This window comes from Megalopta genalis, chromosome 4 (genome assembly GCF_051020955.1).
Source record: "Megalopta genalis isolate 19385.01 chromosome 4, iyMegGena1_principal, whole genome shotgun sequence".
Taxonomy (NCBI): Eukaryota; Metazoa; Arthropoda; class Insecta; order Hymenoptera; family Halictidae; genus Megalopta; species Megalopta genalis.
Genome location: NC_135016.1, coordinates 15,151,049 through 15,176,417, shown reverse-complemented (window position 1 = coordinate 15,176,417; position 25,369 = coordinate 15,151,049). Strand labels below are relative to the sequence as shown.

The 25,369-nt window shown below is 35.2% G+C and overlaps 1 protein-coding gene across 4 annotated transcripts in view; it reads left to right on the top strand.

Moving 5' to 3' along the window:
• LOC117217425 (uncharacterized) overlaps nt 1–25,369 on the top strand; it is a 367,343-nt gene that overhangs the window by 141,788 nt on the left and 200,186 nt on the right. For all 4 annotated transcript variants that reach the window (XM_033465133.2, XM_033465059.2, XM_033465211.2 and 1 more), the window contains exon 5: nt 8,472–8,813. In XM_033465133.2, coding sequence (XP_033321024.2) covers nt 8,472–8,813 — 342 coding nt within the window. The remainder of the gene's footprint in view (nt 1–8,471; nt 8,814–25,369) is intronic.

Here is a 25,369-nt window from a genome sequence, read left to right as displayed (position 1 = left end):
GGCAACCAAGTAATTTATGATATTAATGAAGTTTTCTTGTTTATTTTCCTATATAAATTTACAATTTGCCTACGAGCAATAAATAAATTGATTAATTGGTGGTTAATAGTACAATGTAGGTGTTCATCCAATGATTTGCATCAATTATAATTAAATACACTATCTAAAGTTTAATATTTTATAAATTTATTTAATAAATAATAATAATAAGATATAATATTTTAAAACTTAATAAATAATTATAATAAAGAAATATTCTAAATGACGTGTCAAGTAAAATTTATTGAGTGAAATGAACATTAAATGAACATAACCGTATACAAGCAAACTTAATGAAAAATGGATCAAACGTTGCGGTTGAAATGACTGGGTTCATGAAAAATGTTCCGATCGAAACGATTTACATATTTGCCATAATTGCGATGTTTGAAAATGGGGAAGAAACATAATCATACATTTTATATTTTTTATTTTTCACTTGTGTATGTATCAAAACACTTACATTATTTTGATCATGAACTATTACAATTTAGTTCAATAATTATCTTGACTTCTCGATATTGAATTTATGTTACTATCGCTCCCATTACAACCGACTCGGGGTCGTGATTTTATTAATAATACAATTTCCGATATTTTATTAATAACTTGAATATTCCATGATGCATAACAAAACGACTGTAACTGAATAATCGCCGATAAACACACAGGTAACAGGTTCGTACAATAATTATCGTCGTAAATACGATAGTTTACGTATAATCGTGTTCTAAAGTCAAAGTGTTACAAGAGTCCCCAATCACTCATATGAATTAAAAAATTTTGCTCAATGTTTAAAAAACTGCTATTTCATTACTTTGATAAATTTAGCGTCAACGATTATAACTAGATTGCGGACTTTTTGCATTTACTGCAAAATTAGTAAGCGAAATAGAAAACAATGAAGACATCAGTAGAACTTAAGAATCTTGTGTTAGACTGTTTATAATTTATCGAGATTATTAGAAGAAGTGCACGTTTCTTTATCTTCTTTTCTGCGCAATTGATACAGACGATTTTAATTTACATAAAAATTTACAATCTCATTGTACCATAATAAGTTACGACAAGGTACAGCGAATAAAACATTTCCTATTTACGAAATATCATTTCACTCTTCGCACACATTAATAATTCTCTCTGAGTCTATCAAACAAACCATTTCTTCGAAAAGAAAATTCAAGAATCCGCAATGGACGAAATCTGAGAAGAAAGAATACAAAGCACGAAACACAATATATCCATTTGGATACGTTCAAAGGAGTCAAACAACGTCTGAAAAAATTGGCGACTCGTAAGCTTGGATGCTCTTTCCACATATCTCTTGGAAATAGGAGCAGAAAGGTTGCACGAGGATCCCACCGTTCGGGAAAAACAAACCCATAAATCTAGATCCTCGGATTGTGTGAAGTCTCAGGATGCGTTACTCATCGCCTGGGAACGCGACGACAAAAAGTCTCGTAACGCAAAGTCCGCTGGCGATTCCGTCATATTTAATATTTGCTTCAAAATTCTCTTAGAGAAATATTATCGCGTTAATGATAATCTAATATGATTTGGTTTTTCGTTATTCTCCAATAATAGAATTGCATTTTTATATCACGTTGCAATGGAAATACGATGCATTTGTTTTCGGTTCGAATGAAAAACTTGTATAATGTTACAAATGCAACATTTAATTTTTTAAAACTTGTAATGGCGAATGTTGATTTTTACGATGACCTAAAGAAATTAACATATACCCGCAAATATATTCTAAATAATAGAAAATAATTGTATGTTCGCACAATTATCAATGCAGGACCATTATCATTCTTTAACAATGCACTTGTTAAAGAAACTGAAACGAATTCTATATTTCTAATATTGTGCTGAATGTATCTTTGCTGTTATTAAGTCAGGTATTTTTAATAATACTCTTGTATACGAGCTATTATATTTTTTGTAACATGCATTACTTGTTTGAATCGTTATGATGAATCAAAGTACTTGATTATTATTATTGTATTCGTTTAATAAATTCTATAATATATGTATTTGTTAAATTTAAGTATAATAAAGTATATAAATATAAGTATAATATCATAAATAATGTATCAAAAAATTATATAAAATAATTTTTCTTATGAATAGAAAGATTGAGTATTATTATTGCTATTATTAACATTATTATAATTACGCCGTGTATTTAAGGAAATCGTCATTCATTTACAAAGATACATTTATAACGAAGAAAGTAATGTTACTGTCTCCATAAGATAATATTGATATATTGGGTTGGCAACTAAGTAATTGCCGATTTCAGTTATAGATGTCTCTCACTCTCATTTTTATGATATCCGTAAATGTTATATTATAAAATTATTATTATTATGTTATTTTTTATTATCCGTGAATGTTAGCAAGTGGACAAATTGTATGCAGCGGTCAAGGAAAAGCGACCAGAATTGGTCAATCGTAAAGGTGTCATTTTCCACCAAGACAATGCTAGGCTGCACACGTCTTTGTCCACTCGACAAAAATTGATGGATATTGGTTGGGAATTGATGTTACACCCACCATATAGCCCTGATCTCGCGCCATCGGATTACCACTTATTTCGATCCCTGGACAACTCCCTTCGTGGTAAAACTATTAATGATGATGACGCTGTAAAATCTCACTTAACTCAGTTTTTGGCCGAAAAGGATCAGACTTTCTACGAGCGTGGAATTTTCAAGTTGTCAGAGAGATGGCGAAAGGTCATCGAACAAAATGGAAAATACATTACAGATTATAAATACATTATAATAGAAAATACATTACTTCATTCCAAGAAATTTTTTTATTTCATTGAACAAATCGGCAATTACTTAGTTGCCAACCCAATAGTATTGCATGCTTATTATGCTGATTAGTTTTAAACTGCGTCGACTCTACTCGATAAAAACAGAATAGGTGCATATTGTATTCCTTTAGCAGATATGTTCTCTGTTTTCCTATATTTTCCGTTTCATCAGAATAATCTTACTTGCACATTAAATACAAACACACACACACACACACACACACACACACACACACACACACATATCACAGTCTGGTGATTAGTATCCGGAGGAATATATGAAAAAAGACCAGAACACTGAAGTACTGGGAAAAATTCAAACATTATTTACACAAAGTGGGTGCCCCATTGGATCCCTCCATCGGTGTTGTTTACGCATATCTTCGGCCCTGCCGAACCGAGAGAAGCGAACAACGGAGCACATGCCGGCAAAACGTCGTGCATGTGTTGCCAACAAATATTTTCTCGATCTGCTCGAAATGTAAATCGTTCCGACACTTTTACCGGGCCGTTTCTTCTTCAGAAATATCTACAGAATTCGATCCTGGGTAGAATTTTCGTGCAGGGCAAAGTACTTTTCGTGAAGATTCAAAAATATTGCGAACAAACTACGCGGGTCAGCATTTTTTAAAACTTTGACATTAATTTATTGCTATTTAGGACCGAAAACAATTAATAAATTGTATGCCACTATATTCGGAATACTCTCCTCTATCTTTCAACACAGATTAAAACTTTCTAATGTTTTTACTTTTCATGCAATACCTCAGTTCTGTTGAAAATTCTGAGTTTTTACAAAAGCACGTTTTTTCGAAAACTGAGAGTGATGAAACAATTCGATTTTCGAATTCTTGTCCGGGGAGTGAAGCTCTACAAGAATTTCATTGTGGCCATAGAAAATCAGAAAAAAAGTTTGATTTTGTTGGACAGTGTAATTGTCTCATAAGTCTATCAGCTTTCTTTTATTATACCTAACGGAAACGAAAATCTTCTTGTAATTTTCCCTCGAATGATTCATTGGGTCGTTCAGAGAGTGGTTGTTAATTCACGAGAAAATAAGAGACGATTTTTTAATACCTAGAGATCAATTATATAATTTTATCCTTTCAGTTAATTCAATTACTAATTATTTTAATCACGAGTGTAATTGAATTACAAAGTAATTGAAATACAACGAAAATTAAATACAAATAATTGAAATATAATATAATTATATTAGTAATTATTTTAATCACGAGTGTAATTGTATTACAATGTATATAATTGAAATACAACGTAAATTAAATACAAATAATTGTGTGTGTGTGTGTGTGTGTGTGTGTGTGTGTGTGTGTGTGTGTGTGTGTGTGTGTGTGTGAAATATAATATAATTGAAATACAATGTAATTGAAAGACGGTATAATTGACATGCACAGTTATTCATATTACAGAACTTTGAAAAATTGAGATACATTTTAATGTTTTTCATTCCTATACTCATTTTTTGTCTCATTTGCGTGTTTTCTGCTCCTCATCGCCACGCATAGTACGTGATGCTACCTTATTATATTCATGTTTTTTGTCCACTCTTATTTTGTGTTTATACTAAAACTTGTACTATCCGGATATCCATAGCTGGCATCGTTTAAGTGATTATTTAAAGAAAAAATTACTTGTTATTTGGAATTTTAAATAAAAGATAAAAGTAATTACCTATTATTTAAATATATAGATCTACATAATCTATTTTAAATAACAAAATTTATTTCTTATATATGAATACAACTTCAATTGTTACTTATTAATTTTCATTTAACGGTATATTATGTATTATTCAGGCTGTACAGCGCGTCGAATAAATGATAATTAAAAATTACATTGCAATTATTAATAAAAATTTAATTTATTTATGTAATTACATTGTAATTCGCAACTAATGTAATTCAGTTACTTAAGTATTTTTAAGTATTACGAATTACATTGTAATTTAATTGAATTGTGAATCGAATTATGAATTGCAATGGAACTGAATTCCAATGTAATCGAATTACTTTGTAATTTAGTTTGAATGGCGATCTGAATTGCGAATTACAATGTAACTCAATTCGAATGTAATCGAATTACTTTGTTATTTAATTGAATGGCGATTTGAATTACGAATTGCAATGGAACTGAATTCCTATGTAATCGAATTGCTTTGTGATTTAATTGAATGGGGATCTGAATTACGAATTACAGCATAGTTCAATTTCAATATAATCGAATTACTTTGTTATTTAATTGAATGGCGATTTGAATTGCGTATTACAATGTAATTGAATTACTTTGTTATTATAATTCCTTGAATAATTCAATTGTAATTCCGCACGACTCTGATCTAAAACAAACGAGAAACTGCCGACCAAAGATTTATTACCATAATAATTGCCAAGTAAAATGTCAAGATCCTGTTCTATTTGTCAATGTGTCACTATACGGTTTGAATAATTTGAATTGTTCAACGCAAGAAAAGACCGATATTGTATTCGTTTATGGCAACACCGATCAGTGTTTAACACGTTCCGTGCCAAGCTTTTTTTACTCGAATCTTCACACTTTGATATTTTACTAAAACTTGATGTATTACGTGCAATTATTAATTCTCGTACACATAACAACGTAACAAAAACTTATCAACGCCCATTCTTGCGGTGGAAATTGATTCTTCGGTTCTAAATTTCTTGTAAACAATTTGTTCAGTTCACTAAGTAAACATGCAAGCGTGTACCATCGATGGTACACGTGGCACGGAACGTGTTAAGGAAAGCAGTTCGAATGTACAAATACACTTTTGCCATAAGTGAACATCGTACCGATCTTTCCTTGCGTTGAGAAATTCATTGGAAACGATGTATCGACACACCGACAAATGGAACAGAGATCAGGGTTGCAGACCCTTGGGGGTCATCTGTATTGCAATAGTAAACGTGCTCGTTTATTGAGATTCACGGGTTCTCGACTGTCTTATCTTGGTCAAAGTCTCAGATCTCGCTGGTCGTAAACTTTCCGTAAAACTTTAGTTTCTCAGAGATCAAGGTTACTTCAAGGTCATGTTATTAGACATGTCTGAATATGTGTATACAGTACTCACACGTGAACTCCTGATACAGAAGTACCCACGTGGATTGCTTATGGGCCCCCAGTAAGAAATTACATTTATTAATGTTGGTATATACAACGATACACACACACATACACACACACATGTCTACAGGGGCAATAAATAAAGATACAACCCCGAGCTTCATAAATGCAGGTACAAGCCCGACCTTCTGAAGGAATAGTATAAAAGGACTGCACGTTCCAGTGCGAGAAGCTACTTCCCATAGAACTACAGAGGCGTTCGTCAGCCTAGAAGACGATCAGTCAGACAGTATCTCCGCGACTTCACATACAGTCACTCTTCTTCACACAAAGTACATTTTATATCCGCTAGATGCTTTATTAAACACTGTATCATATTTGAATTGCATTATTAGTAAATAAACAATTAGCAAATTCCAACAATTAATAGTGACATATGAATATATGTATAATATATTTGAAACAACTAAATTTGTTTCATTTTCATTTGTTTCGTTTTCGAAAATAAGTAGAAAAATAGTACTATTGAATAGGATAAATTGGCGACGTCTGATCATTACACATCAATTCTACTTCTCGTCATGCTATAAACCAAACGAACTTGACGCATCTTGCAACTCAGTTTTCTAAAAAAACAGAGTGTTAAGTGAAGAAATGTTAGTCTTTTTCTTCGACGTCTCAATAATCTTTGAATTATCGAACGGAAGTTGAAACGTTTTTTTTGATAACCGAAACGAATGTTTTTCTTAAAAATGGATTAAAAAATAAGTTCGATTATTATAAATAATGGGAACCTAAAACGATTACTTTTTTTAATAAACCCTTCTTTGGTTCATCTTTTTGCATCATTTAGTTTGAAACCATAATTTCGTATTCTTTCAAGATTTTACATTTTGCAGTGAACAAATTAAAAAAAACGGTATACTTTTATCCTAATACATATTATTTAACTATCCGTTATAAAATGGACACTAATATATCCACTAGATCGTTCAAAAAGATGTTTTGTTTTTTCACGAAAAAATGAAAGACGACTTTTCAATGTTTAGAGTAAAAAAAAATTGTTCAATATTTTTGTGCTTGTTTAACACACGAAACGAAATTTTTTGGAAAGACCTTACAAGTTTTCGAACGACCAAATATTTTAGATGAACGTCAATGAAATTGCAATACAGCCGGATATTTACTACAGCGAGTCTAAAATACAATAGAATTGATTATTCTAAACTTTTATGAATTTTGATATTAAAAAATAATTGGTAATCGTGTATAAATTTCACTTTTGATAACAAACAATCTTAACCCCTTGCCATACCATTTTTCTTTATGCTTATAACGCTCAGAACTTTTTCGATTGCAACAGACTAAAATTTAGATGAGAATAGAACAGAATATTATTCCGATTTAAAAACAGGAAACAACATTCACATTTAACAGGCTATTACTAGGAATCGCCATTACGAGTCAGACTCGTCAAAGTACGGCGAGGCAAATATCAGATCAAATAAGTTTCGTTAATATGTTCGTTATGTTTTAAACTATTGTAACTGAGCTGAAGATAACTCTGTGAATCTGTTGAAGAACTTTTTAGAAGTTGCAATTATTTCAAAAGTTTTATCTTAATCATCTGTGGCTCGGTGTAACTTAGAAGTTACATACCTATAGTGGTGTGCACAATTATGTATAGAAACTCAAACTAACTTCTACATTGTTACTGATATCTAAACGAAAACTTAACAAAACAATATTTCTATTTTATCAATTAATATTTAATTATATTAATATTAATATTTAAATATAATATATAAATATTAATATTTAAATATAATATATAAATATTAATATTTAAATATAATATATAAATATTAATATTTAATACAAATATAATATTTTGTTAAGTTTTTTTTTTAATATACGTGATGTCTAAGCTAAAGGAGTCCACATACAATGCTGTAAATAATTATAAACTCGAAGCAGTTTTTACATTGTTACCGGTACTTAAACAAAAATCCAAAAAAGGGTATATTTGTATATTTCTATTTTCCATTATTTCTAAAATAGACATATACAAATATGATGTTTTGTTCAATTTTTGTTTGAAAATCTCTAAAAATGTAAAAGTTACTTCGATTTTGTAATTATCTACAGCACTATAATTGTCATGTTCAACCACAAAGCTGCAAAAATATCTTGTGTTTTTCTTCCTCTGTTATCGAGGAGATTTAAACTTTTACTTACTTATATAAAAAATTTAGACCATAGGAGGTTAGTTGGCGACATACTTAAAGTATAGAAAAAGGAATAGGACTTGATATGTATCATATCAATCTATTCGATACGTAAGCTTTTTAAGTGTGACGTGTAACATCTATCAAGAAGAAAAAAACCAAAATTTTTCAATTCTTGTTATTTACATTGTTCTCTACAAATACTCCCCAATTCCGTCAAATTGAATCGAATTGAGATTAACACTCTCAAGTATTCTTCTGACTTGTTTGTCCAGCCTGAAGGTCAACGAAGATCCATCGAGGTGGACGACAAGGAAATCCTCATAGACTTTAAGCCTGCGCCCGTGTCGCCGGATGCACGGATTCTCCTGAACCGATTGTCGGAGTCGACGGAGGTGTTCCTGCCGTTGCAGAAGAGCTTCTCCGACGGCAAAATTCGGATCGAGAGACGCGAGCTGATCGCTGAAGTCGGCGAACCTTGTTATCCTCACACGTGCAGAAGGAATCACCCGGACCCTTGGGGCAGGACCGTCAGAGCACCCGTCCAATTCTCCTCGACGCCAGAGGACCTGTCCTTGCTCAGGGTCGCTCCACTCCACGACGATCATCCCGAAGAGGCAAGTAGAATATTATCGCTTCATCAAACCGATCCATTAATAGGCTCTGTTGCGAACTATCGCGGGTAGCCGCGGGTCGCAACGTTCGTTGACCGTCGTGTCACCCATGCTATACAAGCTGACCCATTTAAATCGATCCTGTCAAACAGCTTGCAAACCGTCGCACAATGAGGTATTTGCCAGTAATAGAAGCAAGAATTCGTTTCAGTTACAGAATTACATTAAACAAAAAAATATGTCTACAAAGTCGATTATATTATCGTTTTACTGTCGTTTGGTTGAGTTTTATGAGTATAATAATGGTATTTTTTTTTTGTTCTGGAAAGCATCATTTTTGTACTTTTTTCATCTGTATTTGCGACGTGTTTCTTAAGCCTTTTAACAAGATCAAGGCTAAAACATATCTAATAACTATAAACATATTTTCTGCATTTTATATATAGACCTTAGGAAGTTAAAGTTTTTATACTCGGTTATGGAAATTATAAATGAAATTTTATTTGAAAAATTCAATATCATTAATTTAATAATGTTGTTTTTATATATCAGTAAAATTATTGTGAGGGCACAGTAAGCAAAAGGCCACATTGTTTAATCTCCACACACAAACAGATTCATTAGGATATAAAACGTTTTCGTTGGTAAAGGAATATTCAAACTAATTTAAATTATAGTTGAGTATCTTCTTTATAGAATTTTAAAGCATCATGTTTTTGAAAATAATCATAATTGCATATAAAGAAGCGAAGTAATTAGATCCCTTTGCCCACATATGGAGTAAAGAGGTCTCACTATGAAGCAATGAGAGTCTGAAACAAAGATAGAATATAAAATTAGAAATTAAACAATTCAATTAATTATATTGAACTGTTTAACGCGTACAACAGTTCAATATAATTAATTGAATTGTTTAATTTCTAATTTTATATTCTATCTTTGTTTCAGACTCTCATTAAATATAAATTTAATTATATTTTCTAAAGTTAACAAATTTTGGTTAAAAAATGCAGAAGTTTTAGGTTAGTTTTAGGTTAAACCAATGCGCACCTTGTTCACGAATTTTTCATGCACTCTACAATTTGACCAAATAACGTGTTTATCATTAATCGATTAATTTAATCAGTTCTCAGATATTTTGCATTATTATTAATGAAAATATTAATATTTATAGAAAACATGAACACACAGAAAAAAATTTCTATTTCAAATAAATAACTTAGTTATCCGAATTCCAATTTACAGAAAATTACCGATCGAAAATGCTGATACTTTATTACTTTATTTATTTACTAAATAACAGTATTATTATAATTTAATAGATATAATTATCATTGTATCGATACATCAATTTAGTATACTGGATGAGTGAAATTAGTTCCCTCGATTTTTCAGCTCCTCCGGATGGTCTGACAAAAAAATTAGTATTTAGCCGACAAGAAATTGCAATTGTTTAAATTTAAAAACAAATTTATTTTCGACAAAAGAGCAAGGTCACCGTTATATTTTTTAATGAAACTGGTTACAGTATTGTACATACTATTGTAGGCGACGTCGAGACGAAATCGACGACCTGCCACATGATAACCTTCGAATGAAATCAGAGGAAAAATTGCCATGAATAGAATATTCGAAACAATTTGGCGATGCATAACTCCAACATAAGCAAATGAACGTAAACATTATAAATGCTCATTAATTAAATTTCAGATCTTAATGCATAAAACAAAAGAAAAATTTATATAAAACCAAATTGAAAACACTCATGTTGGAAATGTGCATATAATTAGTAACTGAATTAAATTTTCAAACTGCACTCCACCTTCTGCAACGGAAAGTTCTGCTCTTTGTAATGTTTACGTTCATTTGTTCATGTTTCCATGCGAGGTCTTGGTGTTATGTATCGCCAAATAATTCCAAATGTTGTGGCAATCGGATCATGACAAATTTTTCTTCAATGTCATCTGAAGGTCATCATGTAGCAGGTCGTTGAATTCACCTCAACGTCGCCTACAACACTATGAAGTTAAAATGATCCAGTTTCATTTAAAAATATAACGGTGACCTTGTTTTTTTATCGAAAATCAATGTGTTTTCAAATTTAAACGATTGCAGTTTCTTGTCGGTTAAATACTAATTAATTTTAATGCGGAACATTTTTTTCTCAGACCATCGAAAGGAGCTGAAAAATCGTGGGAACTAATTTGTGATTCACCCTGTATATCTTTATTTCATATAAGGCTCACTATGATTCGCTCTTCCCCACTTCAGTGTTTCACCACAGTGCGTTCTAGATTTAATATTGTGTCAGTATTTTATTTATTGCCCACCATTTTATCACGACACTTTTTCAAATAAATATTTCAAATACCTAGAAAAGGGTATAAATAGCGACTGGACGTTCCGTGCGCTACAGTAGAAACGACAAGTTTAATGCGGGTACCTACAACACATTTCCAGTTTGCATTGATTTCAGGAAGCGCCGAAAACCTGACGGTATCCGCTTTGTCTCGAATTCTGAGACCGTCGCTGTGCATTGTTATTAGTTTCGGTGTTTCATAATTAGTGTTGCTATCTATCCATTTCACAAATATCAAGTATTAATTGTCGAAGTCCGCTACTATGGCATTGTTGGATAAAAGTCTGATAAATAAGACTTCGAATGTGATATATTTATAGTAAAAACGAGTAGGCGAGATTTAAAACAATAGAAATATTCAGAAAATTGGAGGACATTTATGTATCGTTTTCAACTCATTGAAATTATTGGAGACGAAAAGAAATTTTTAGTTCGTTGAAATTAATGAAGATAACTCTTATAATAATTATTACACAATTGTTATTCTACCTAAAGGTTTGCAGTCCACTGATAACAATTCTAAAGCGCCTATTATTGCAATAGCTTTATTATTAACAACTTAAGTATTATTTATCAATAGATAATGGTATTGAAATTACTATAGCTAAAAAACGTACCTTTAACTAACTGTGAACACGATATTTAATGATTGAATTTTAAGTGATTCATATTGATTTCTCCGATTTTTTTTCATGTTATACTGTTTTGACATGTTCATTTGTAGCCAAACGTAGACATCCCTATTTAACTTTGTAAATGTTTGTATTACAGATACGATTCTACAGTATAACTTTATTATGATATGCATTTTCTGAAATAGTTTAATAGCAATTGAAAATAGTAGGAAAGGTTAAAAGTGTTTTAAAATATCAATGTATAATTCTTAATCTGCTAAAATTATTAATGAAAGAAACAACTTGCTATATCGTCTCTAGTACCTGCAATTAAGGCATACAATTTTGTATTTTGCAGAAAAATTCGCACTATACCTGTGAACGATAGTTTATCCGAAAACAATCTGCTACAATACTATGACATATAATCAATTTATTAAATTTAATAATTTTTATTTATCAATTTTTATTTATTAAATCAATTTTTTAAATTTAATAATTCCTTTTCATAAAAGATCTCGTCGTAGTTCATTTGAGCGAATGAATGATCATTTTGCAAATTATTGGTTTTCCATGACCTTTACATTATCGTCGCATTATTTATAATCAGAATTGTTCCACGAATCGATCTTATGTCTTATCGATTTTGTGGAAAAGTATTATAATTGCAATTTCTATATATGGAGCTATGGAAATAATTCTGCAAAGTGTGTGTGTTCCCAAATATATTATAAAACCTAACGATATGATAAAAATAGATGGACTTAGATGGAAAACATAGAATACAGTAAAGACTCCCTCGTCCGAATAATTATTTTTACAATATTCCGCTATCCAAACGTTCTATTATCTAATCATTGTGTTATTTAGGTACGTTATCACTTAGTAGAGATCCTGAGTGAAATTTTTAGACAATACGATGTTTCGATGTCAGAATATTACAAAAATAAACGTTCGGATAAGAGAGACTCTACGGTATATGAACTCGCTTTAATGGAAGATATACACAGTTTTTGATAACAAAAGGATTGTTGTACCAGGTGTACGAAAAAGATGGACGAATTTCTTTTTACTTGGAATGAAGTTTAATCTGTAATGTATTTTCCATTTTGTTCGATGACCCTTTGCCATCTCTTTGACAACTTGAAAATTCCACGCTCGTAGAAAGTCTGATCCTTTTCGGCCAAAAACTGAGTTAAGTGAGATTTTACAACGTCATCATCGTTAAAAGTTTTACCACGAAGGGAGTTGTCCAGGGATCGAAATAAGTGGTAATCCGATGGCGCGAGATCAGGGCTATATGGTGGGTGTAACATCAATTCCCAACCAATATCCATCAATTTTTGCCGAGTGGACAAATGACCAATTCTGGTCGCTTTTCGTTGACCGCTGCATTCAATTATCAATAATAATAATAATAATAATAATAATTTTATGATATAACATTTACGGATATCATAAAAATGGGAGTGAGAGACATCTATAACTGAAATCGGCAATTACTTAGTTGCCAACCCAATATAAACATCGAACATCCATTCCCATTTTTCTTGAAAGTAGAAAACTCTGATAGATATTTCGGCAGACAAATCATACAGTGGTTTAAAGCGTCGGTACACCGTGAAGCAATAGACACCGTTTCCGTTGTCGATATCATCGTTTTGAATATTTTCCGGCCGAGTTATTCGTGTCGCGATGCAACTACGCGTTCAGCTCAGCCGGATCTAAAGGGTTAATGTTTCTCAATAGAACTGACCACACGACCGTTTTTCACACTGCGTGCCATTGACGTATGTCGGCTACAGGCAATCGATTACCGTGAGAACCGAAATGCAAAAGGCCAGAAAGATGCAACCTATTGCTCGCTTAGACCGCGATTCTCTTATATCCGTGTCACAGACGATTAAACAATAATGGAAGCTTCGATCATATTTAATGAAAATACCTCGTTTATTTCCGCACGTAATCGAACTCATTCGATTGCGCACATTTGTTCGCGATTTTTCATACACAACTAGAGTATCATCTATCACCTATCAACAATCTCAAAAAATCCATAAAATTCAAGTATGTTCTGTTTCTCTTCGTTTCACACTTCAAACCATTATGGGTTTATTTACTTTTGCAGATACAGAAATACGAATAAATTCTTCACAGTTTTGTTCTCGGAAAGTTACAAAATTTAGTTTCGTAGTGCCAAATAATCTGTCAAGGCTGTTAAATTTTGCAGATTCTAATCTAACATTATTGAACATTATTTTCACCAAAGGGACCGGAAGACATCGTTCGAAATTTAAATTTTAAATTACTTGCTTTTGTACTTATACTTTAATCATTTTCTCTCAATTGACTTTTCAACTTTTTCTATACGATTACTTATACTTACGATTAATTTGATGAAAATAGGTATATACAAAAAATCGATAAAGATAATTTTAATTTAAGAATGTTACCTCATAAATGAAATGCTTTTTACCTACGAGACAAGTAGTAAAAGGAGAAACACGGAAGAGAAACACAGAGAGCCACAGAATTTCAAAGAAAAAAGTATTTATTTCATGCAGGAAAGTGTTTGAAAAAATGTTGGTCCCGACTGAAATTCTTCTGAAATTTGATTAATTTCTTTGGGTTGCAAAATATCAATAAATTCTTCCGGGAGGCGTAACTCGCGTTTATTGCGGTATTTATATAACGTGGTTTCGATATAACGCGGTTCACGAATTTGTAGCAATCCTTGCATAACGCGGCGCTCAGGCATGCACACATGTTCAGAAAAATACGGACCGGCGGGAGTGGATATTTGCTGCCTGGCTGTGCAACGTGTCACAGAATAGAGCATATCGTCCGCATACATTCCGACATATATTTAATATTTCGTGTGCCTGCAATGATGAAATATTGTCTACACTTTTTTCACTGGAAATAAAAATATAAAGCTTAGATGTGAAATGTCTTCGCTGGAAATATGTAAACTTTTTAATCGAACAGTGGTACATTTTTAAATTTTTAAATAATTCGCCAATGATTTTGGAATGTTTGCTTTAATGTCCAATCCTTTGCTCGACGGTTTCATTCACATCCATGAGAACTAAGATTCTGTTGTCATTAACAATTTCATAAAACACCAGTGTTTATGCTTATTGCATCCCTGTATTTATTCCAATGACTAAGTAATGGTCACAGAAAAATACAATGGTTTTTTGTATTTGTTTCGTTTATTTGTTGAATTTTGTTTTAAACTCCGTATATGGAAGAATAAACAAATTCATTAAATTCTATTGTTTTGTGTTCAGGAAAAATTATATTTACTTATGTAAAACGATTAAAATAAAGTAAAATATATTCTCTGTTATAGAGAAATAATATATAAACGATAATTAATAGTTTTGCAACGTATATGTTTCTAAACAGTTTGACAAATGATGTAAAAAATGATACATGTCATAAGGATGCTAGCGCTGTTTCTGAGCTTCTTATTCGTAATTTTAGAATGTAAAACATAACCGTTGAAGAAAGCATTGTTTATCATGTAGAAAAATATTTTTTGATATCATCCTATACATTTTTGCATAATTCGGAAGTAGAGTCCTCACGCGACAAGAAGGCACTTTTGTATTTACATTCCCCCTCCTACTAGCTGCCCCACTACCGCAGCCATCGATCGCTGTTGAAATGAAAACACGAAGTAGCCTTCTTGTCGCGTGAAGACTATACATGATCTTATTTATTAATGTCACCTATGTTTTTATTATATTCAATTATACATGCTGATGGTATAACGCTTTCTTCAGTACCATCTTTCCTTATTTCTCATTTTTCTTATATCCACCACCTCAGAAGTAAAATGCTTTGTACTCAGCATGCAAATAATACAGACGATTATTTATTACACGTATTTATAATAAGTATGAAATATATAATAAGTATGAAATCAAGCTGAATGTATTGAAAATCAAATTACACATGTATTGAAAATAATTGCCCTATTTGAGTAGAATTTGAGTAGAAATAAAAATTCGTTACCTTTTTTTTTAATTTGAGTTATGTCGTGGTAAAAAATAGGACCATTATCTTTAGATAGAAAACGAAACGAACGCTTTGCTGAAATAAATATTTCAATCATTATCGTTATTGTTAATGTTTGTTTCGATTATATCATCTATTTTATCAAATTATACAACGTTTTATAATTACTGAACTTCATAAAAACCTTAAAATAGTTAGACTCTTGTGATTTATTTAGTGAAATAGCAATATCAAATAAATTTAAATAGAAATATTTTATCACACGGTATTCGAAGATTATATACGTACGTATTTAATTGTTGCACTTGTTTGAACCACTCTATAAAAATGTGGATTGGCGTAATCAAACACGGCAACATAATTATACTTTGTTCAGATAATATTAATTATAAAGCAACAAGCTGTCATACGTTGTATAACAATACTGTATCTACGCATGTTATCTATTATAAATGCAAGTACAATTAATTTGGATCATACATCCTTGGTGCTCGAGTACTCGAGTTCCCGATATTATCTTACACTGTGAAGTATAACACGCAGAGACCCGACAAAGTTTAACACGAGCATTATGTTCGGTATGTTAAATAATGATAAACTACCACGAATGATCTATGTCGATAGTTAAACCGTATTTTCCGGTCAATATATTTCATCTTCATAGTTCCTCATTAAATGCAACTGACTCATTTCCTACTATAAATTGAATGTGCCGTAGGTGGTTAAATTATTTCCACGAAAATTATCATATGATAATCTATGATACATTCAATATACTTACAATGAATATAAATATTTAAGAAACGACAGAACTAAACGAAACTTTGAATTTATTGGGATTTGTTTTAATTATAGTAATTATAATAATGATACAAACTTTTTTTGTTATAATACATTTAGTAGGCATCAAGCGCGTAATACCAGAACAAACATAACATTGCGTCAATAACAACTAGATTCATACAGTGAAAACATAATCATGAATGGTAAAGGTGCCTATTACTGCAGGTGTACCCATTATTACGGTACTTTTTTCTATTAACACGTTGAACTCTCAGCGTAAATCGGTAGAGTTTCTCCCGGCGCCACGAAGCAAAAAAAATTTACAAAACACTATAACGTATTGTCCTGAGTGTCCAGAGTCAACCCAATTATGTTTACAATGTTTGAACGAATTCCATCGTAACTGATAAAATATTATAATATTAGAGAAACAAATTAAAATATAAGTATAATTTGTTAGTATAAGACTGCGAAAACATAGCCGTCACCCAGACATGGGTGACGTGGCGTTCAACTTGTTAAAATGAGAAATTTGTTTCTATTAAGACGCGGAGGAATGAATTTCTTGTCTGGCACAGATTTAGATAATTCAAGATTTCCCGTGGGATACGACTACCCGGCCTTAACCTAACTTAACCTAACTTATCCTAACTTACAACCCGTCGCACAAAGATCCCGTTATCCCGTTAAAGGATCCTGACGATCAGCCACCTGTCCTCGAAAGGCAGGCTAAGCTCGTGCCCTGCCCGCAGTGCCCCGAAACAGAAGATATACCCCTCGCCACACCCCCCCTCCTCCTTGGTGTTCTGGACCCATATTGGCAGGCGTCCGCGGTCGGCTGGTGGTTGTCTGAGGACGCCAGCATCCTCTCCCGCATGGAAGGCCCATTTATAAGTGCCTAACCGCAGGCTAGCGCCGAGGGCTCGGAGTGCGCCGACACCGAGGAGGGCTTCTTGGCACAGGGTCGGCAGGGCGGGACACGTCCGGCGAAGGGTCTTTAGCACTGAAGGGAAGGGAAGCGAATCGGAGAGCGTGTTTAAGGTTACTATTAGTGCAGTTTATTGAATTGCTCTCGATGTGCGAGGGCGCGACTAGCGTGGTGTCGTAGGACTAGCAACTTAGGACAGACTGAGCTTTTGGAGTTGCGCGTTTGTCTCTTTTATAGTGGAAGAGAAGAAAGGAATAGATGGGCTTTCGTAGGAAAGGAGAAAGTTGGGAAAGTCCCGTGCGGGTCGAGGTGTCCAGATGTGAGGAGAATTGTTTTATTAGGGGTGCGTGTTTTTTAGGGAATTTTGAGGATTAGGAACGGTACTTGTTTTATTGCTAGCGGTCGCGCTCAGGTAGAGGGATGCGACGCCACAGGTCTATTCACAGATTCGGAACGTCAGGTCGATCTCCTGCTCCAGGGGGCAGAGATACCGTTGACTAGTGTCACGGTGTTAGTCTCACATTGAATAACCCCCTGTCGACTAGGTGCTCCTTGCTGTAGTAGCCAGTTTACTACGTCCTGCCGGAGATACGTCCTGGTGGCTCCGGTGTCGATCAGAGTCGCAAATTCTCGGCCGTAGGCTTCCAACACGATGAATATCCGGTCATCTGCGCTTACGGTTGCGGAGGGGTTGGAGCGCCGGGCGGTTGGTAGGTCCTCCTCCCGCAAACCGATTGTTCGTTTCCCGTCGCATTGCATGGTCACTCGCTGGTGGTCCGCCCCTCGGTTCCGCAATACGAACAAAACCACCTCGGGATCCGGCGGCATTCGTGCCGAGTGTGCTCTCGTTGCCCGCATCTCCAGCTGCACAAGGCCCGCTCGTATTGTGAGTCCAGAGTGGCCGCATCGTGCGTCTGGATATTCGTCCGGTTGCTCGGCACAATGGTAGGATTCGGTCGAGCCGGGGTACGCGCTTTCTTCCGCGCCAGTACCTTCTCGTATTTGGCGGCTCGGTCCAGGAGGTCGGCCAATGGGTGGACCTCCGTGCACCGGAAATGGAGCTGGTAGTCGGTCTGTAGGTGGTCGTAGAACCAGCTGCTGTCCTAGGGTACAGCCTCCGTGTCGTCGCATCAGGAGGCGAATGTCTACGGCGTAGTCACGGGCCAGTTCTCCGGGATGCTGGAATCATTCCCGGCACTCCTCCTCGAGCTCTATTGTCCAGATCTGGAGAAAGATCTGTCGTTCGAAGGTGTGGAGAAAATCTTCTCAGCATCTCCAGACGTCGCGCTCGGTGCGAAGCCATTTGTGCGCGGTATCGCGAAGAATTTCTGGCAGACTGCGCATCTCTTGTCCTGAGATGACCCTGTAACTATCCTTGTAGTTCCTGGAGCCGGTCGAGAGAGTCTTCGGCTCTCTTTCCTCCGTAGTAATGAGCCTGTGGCGGACCAGACATAAAAAGACACGTCCTTCAAAAACGGGGTGTGCATATGCCTTCTTCGGGTTTTCCCGACGCAAGGCGTACACACCGCAATAAAACAATAAAAACGTTGGGACACAGCTTCGGACCATAGGTCCCGGATCACCCCGGTCGGAAAATCTTCGGGAAAGGCCTTCGCCCTTCCCAAGGACTTTCCCTTACCAATTTCAATACGTTCTCCCCAATAAATACGAGGACCTCTCGACCGGGAGACGTCAGTTAGCAAGTTTTCCTCCGACTCTCAACGTGTTCATATTTCTGTCTCATCCGTCACTCGTTTACCTTTACCTTCTACACACTGTACCTCATCGCCTTTTGTTACAAGTTACATTAAAGTTCTCGTTATATAAAAAACAAAAAAAACTCTCTCTCGGATTATTTTATATAAACCGTCGCAGTAACCCCTGCGACAAAAGCCTTCCAGCGGCGGTCTCTCTTCATGACGCTCGGGTCCATGGCTCCGGTGTCCTCCGGTGTCCTCCGGTGTGATGCTCGCCATGGTTATTGTTCCGTGGGCTGTCGCCAGGAACCGGCTAAGGACGTTGCGATGCACCGAAATTAGCGCGCAAAGAGGTTTATGTACCCATTCGGTGTTGTAAGGCCCGGATTGAACATATCGTGGACGCGCAGATTCCTAGATCGCTGATAAATGTTGCCCGTCAATTTAATATTGGACAACGAAATCCGGTCGGTGGAGCGGTGGCCAAAAGCTTTAGACGTAAACAGCTATAGATGTGTAGCTTCTGCGATGACCTTTTGGCGGTTCTAAAAAGACTGTGTTGTTGGAGGAAAAGGAAGGGGAGAGCGTTTCGTCCGGGACTCGCTAGAGGACTCATCGGTTATTTGCGGGAAAGGAGGATCCACCTGCTGGCCGGTCTGGAGGTAGCCGTCACAATCTCTTCCTTGATCAGTTTTTATATCCAGGTGATGCTATCGCTCATTCAACCGGTGCGTAAGCCTACTCGAGGCTTCCCTCAGTTTTTTATCGACTCTGGGCGGTATTTGTGACGGTAATACAGAGGAGTGGTCGGCTCAACCGGTGTCCAGACTGCGGGCCCTCGAATAATTTTTACACAGCTGCCAAATATGAAAAGAACTTAACCCTTAGCACTCCGAACGATTCTGGACGTTGGCTACCAGCTACTCAACGCCACTTTTCGGCAGAAACGGTAATTTACAGACCCTCGTATTATTTAGTATGGTTTTGGAACTAACTAACATATTATAATGATATTGGACTTTTATGAATTGGCTGAAATCGAGAAATTTGCAAAAAAATCAATATTTTATTTTTTATAATTTTGTTATTGTTTGTTTTGTAATTTTGTTTTGTTGTTGTAATCGCTATCTATGCGAACTCTTTCTCTCGTCGCCTCGTTGCTTGGACGATATCACTATCACCGCTATCAAAACGATAGACTAACTGTAGAAGAAAACCTTCTACAGTTAGAGTCTTTCTAACATATCTGTATAAACGTCTATCTGGAGCTCATCTTCACTACTACTTGTGTCATGAGACTCATTCGTGTTTGAACGTTTTGCCATTCTTCTAATAAAAAATATGAATAAATACGTAGGTTGAAAATTTCTAATTATTATTACTAACTCACAAGATAATATTTACCAAAAAAACTTTAGGAATCAGCGCGTCCGCGATATGTTCAATCCAGGCCTTACAATACCGGATGGGTACATAAACTTGCGCGCTAATTTCGGTGGATCGCAACGTCAAATCAACGAGAAAGACGTGAGCGCCTTGCGAACACCTCGCGGCCGCCACGCGAATCGCGGAGTGTGTGGCTCTACTCGCGAGAACCGCGGCCCTCTCGCGCTCGATGCGCGTAGCTCCTATGTCTGGGCCCGCAGCGGCGGCACGCTGGCTGAAATCTCTGGCCGGAGAGAACGTACCTGTATATGGTTATTAAATAAATGATGCTAAATATCATCATCCTTAACACGAAACGTACCATCGTTGGTCAAATTACCGGTTTCCAATTTGTTATTTTAGAATTATTCAAGATCCTTCTATGGAAAATGGTCGACTACAATCTTTTGTCCAAACATATATTATAATAAATGACACTCGAGTTCTAAATGAATCTTATTATTTCTATGAGCTGAGGCAGATCAGTCGCTTTTAGTGCTCAGTTTGGTGTTAACCATAGTTTTCGCGTCATGATCGTATTTATGCGTCACGACAATTTACGATGGACTGGGTTGTGAGAATTCATTTTCATTGTAATTCAACTACATTATAATTCGATTACATATTTCAAATGTTTCGGTTAATTCAATTACTAATTATTTTTTGGCGGCGGTTCGTGGCGTGTCTGGTCGTGAAGAAGGAAGGAGTGGGGAGACGTTTCGTCCGGGGCCCGCTAGAGGACTCATCAGTAAGGCTATCCTAGCGGGCCCTTGCCTTAGACGTAAGGGTAGAACGAAGTCTCGGTATATATGTACGGATCGAGGCGGATCGGCTACTAGCGGGAAGAGGAGCCCTCTGCTGGCAGGTCTGGAGGTAGCCGCCACAATTTTAATCACAAGTTTAATTGAGGTGCAATGTAATTGAAATACAATTCTTAAAATTTCAGCCGAGATCTTTGAAGAAGTAAGATACACTCTTATGTTTTGTAGTTAAATGATCTTTTCGTAAAATAAAAAACTTTATTATTATTTGCAAACGAAATATTAATTTCATTCGTAATTTTTGTTACTTATGAGACTAACTGTACATAGAAGACACAACAATAATATTCTTAATCTTCACATGGTTTTCTTTAACCTCTTACTACCTATTATTATTATTCAATTCGTAATTTTTATTCGATTACATCATAATTCGTATTTAATGTAACCGAATTACTTAGTATTTTGTAATTATAATCGTATTGGATTACGAATTACATTGTAATTTAATCGAATGGAGATCATAACTGCAGATTACAATGTCATTGATTTAATTTGTAATTATAACTCCTTGAGTAATTCGATTGCAATTCTCCACAACTTTGATGGCGGATCGTTAGAGAAGTAACATGCAGGTGCAACTTTGTGATCATTTTTCGCTGCTCACTTATATAATACTCGAAAATTGTTTTAATTGCACATTCTACCTCCAAATACTGTCTATTTTTTAGTAAAAAATTAGAAAGTGTCTTCTCGAGCCCCGAGAAATACTTCTTCAGTAATCTTCAATAATAGCATGCGCGCCAAAAACAATTGTGCGAAGTTAGTTTTCCTGAAACAAAGTCTCGTATTAGAAAATATTGCGCTCTACTTTCCACTTGCTTCTTTATGCAAAACTCACTTTCTTTCCGTTCGAACGGTCGCTTACATAAATATCACGTACACGATGAAAATTCTATTGTATTGCTGATACAAGAAAGGACAAAAGTTGCGGTGTATTTTCGATGGAACTTAAGTCAGGAAGCCGTTGAAAGACACAGCTTCGAATGAAAGTTAAACAACATTAAAAGGGAAGCTATGGAGCCCATCTGAAAGAGTAGATCGTAACTTCCGAGTAAACGAAGTAGAAGAACATTATGCGGAAGCAACGGAGGATCGTGTTTCCTCTCCCGAAGTCTCTTTGGCCACAATACGTGTGTTCGAAAATTAATTTTCCGCGGTCACATTTGGAACCATTCCTGGGAACATGAGACAAGTTTTGGAGAAACATTGGGAGATATTGCACGGAGCAGTTTTTTAATTTTGGAGACGTTCTACTTGAGCAAAGACGAGGAAAACGTCGGAAGACTTCTGATGGTACTACAAAATAAAATATTAACGAAAAGTTCGAAAACGAAATACTGAATTATACATAAAAGTAAAGGAACAAATGAGTTGTTTATTTTGAAAGTGACATAAGTCACTTTGTTTTTAAGTCGATATATTTAAGGGTTTGCGTTTTAACACGTTTACAAATATGGATGCTAACTTTCGAGAAGATTTACTTGTATTTGTTATCTCAGGATACTGATATTTTTCTCAGTATAAATAATTTCGTATAAACATTAAAAAATCACCACTTTTCATTACGGTAAAGTGACTTATGCCACTTTCAAAATAAACGGCTTAAATATTGCATGCAGAGTGTGGACGAATAATGTGTTAACTGTCGCAAGGTGACGGCTTGGTCAATTTTGACCCAAAGTATTTAAACCGTTCACTTAGTTACTCAATTTTCGGCAATTAAATCAAATAAATTGCTGCTACATTAGGAGCAATAAGAAGTCCGGAAGAAATATTTTCAAAAATATGTTTTGAAAATTTGCTGAATTAAGCTCAGAATTGTTGTAAATATCGTCACTAATACAGCTGTGAAAATAGTCCACCGTCCGAGGATTAAGTGAACGCATTATACAGTGACTTTCAAAACTGTTGCAATCACTTGGGATTTAACCCTCAACTACTACACCTATTAAAACTTACGTAACCTCTATTAGCAATCTCATAGACTGCTAGTGTTTATTGCGTTATTAGTGACATCGAAGTGGTAAATAAAAAGTCATATCAATTATTCTTACTGTCCACATTCATAATAAAGGGATCTAACTTGGACAGTTCAGCTTGGAGAAAGTACATATGAGGAGCAAAAGTGTACACACATCTTTCAATATTTCTGGACTTTTCGTACTAAATGTCATATGGTCATAGTGTTGTGGTCGTTGCATTGGACTTGATCTTAGCTTGTACATTATGACGATAAAAATTGCACACAAGTAAATAGATGACATTATTTTTTGATTAGATTTATAAACAAATTTGTGTGATTATTTGCCATTTTACTGTATTTTAGCTTTGCTTTTCTGTGTCACTTTGGGTGACCTTGAATGACCTTCATGATAGTTCATTGTATTCGCCTCGAAACACTCTATCAGATTGTAAATAAAAAAACTTACTGTTTCATTAAAAAAAACAGAATTGACCTTCATATCTCCTTAACCCCTTCACCTACAGAAAAATTGGTAATACCAGATTATATACAGGGTGTCCCACAATTATTTTAACAGCCGAAAATGAGGGGTAGCTGAGGTCATTTGAAGTAACTTTTTCCTTTGCGAAAATGCAATCCGCGGCTTTGTTTACGAGTTATTAACGAAAAACACTGGCCAATGAGAGGTGACGGTGCGAGAGAGAGAGTCCGCGAGAGAGTACGCAGCACGAGGCTTTGACAGATGGTCGGGACAGACTCGAGCCACGTTCGAAGTATTGAACAAATCACGAAGCGAGAACTTTCCGGATTTTTTTTTTACTACGTGACAGTGATATTTTGAAGAAAAACGCTGTTCACCTTTACTTTAGAATGTCTGAAGAATATTTACTAATTTTTCGGACCCGAAATAATAAGTAATTTAACCGTGACGGCCGTTTTAATTTTCTAGTGTGCATGACACCTCGTGTGTAACATATGAAATTTTTAAGCAAGGTGTACAGTGAAGATTAACAAAGTACGTAAATGATATTTTACGTTAATGGTATTTTATTTAAATAATTCCGTGTCCGAACATAGTTCAACGAATGATTCGCAAAGCTAATTTAATAAATAATAATCGTGTTAAAGGATGTAAGGGATATGTTTGTTAGAGAAATATGAAGAATATTATCAACAAGAAACTCACCCATTTAGTTGTAAAATCCACTTCATGCACGGAAATGTGTGCAGGAGGATAGTGCATTGACCTCGTACAATGTATGATGAACTGCACAGCTGATCTGTATCCGACGGCGACGAACAGAAGGATATCTCCAGGCAGGCAATTTCAACGTTTACTTTCACTGCATTATCACTAAACACTGATCACTTATCAATAATATTTATGGACCAACTTTCCTGGGTTAATATGTATAGCCCTGAAAAGAGCCGATTGTTTTATGCGACGCGTTCGAAGTTCTCACTGTTAACGACACGTATGTACCGCGTTGTCGAGATGAACTGCAGAAGACTGGCACGATGGCCGACTGTGTTTCGTTCTCCTACGAGCGAATTTCAACTGTTTTCCATCGAACGCGAACATTGTCAGCCATCGTGCTAGTCTTCCGCAGTTTATCCCGTCAACGCGGTATGTGTTCTTAACGATATGAACTTCGAACGCGTCGCATAAAACAATCGGCTCTTTTCAGGGCTATACATATTAACCCAGGAAAGTTGGTCCATAAATATTATTGATAAGTGATCAGTGTTTAGTGATAATGCAGTGAAAGTAAACGTTGAAATTGCCTGCCTGGAGATATCCTTCTGTTCGTCGCCGTCGGATACAGATCAGCTGTGCAGTTCATCATACATTGTACGAGGTCAATGCACTATCCTCCTGCACACATTTCCGTGCATGAAGTGGATTTTACAACTAAATGGGTGAGTTTCTTGTTGATAAT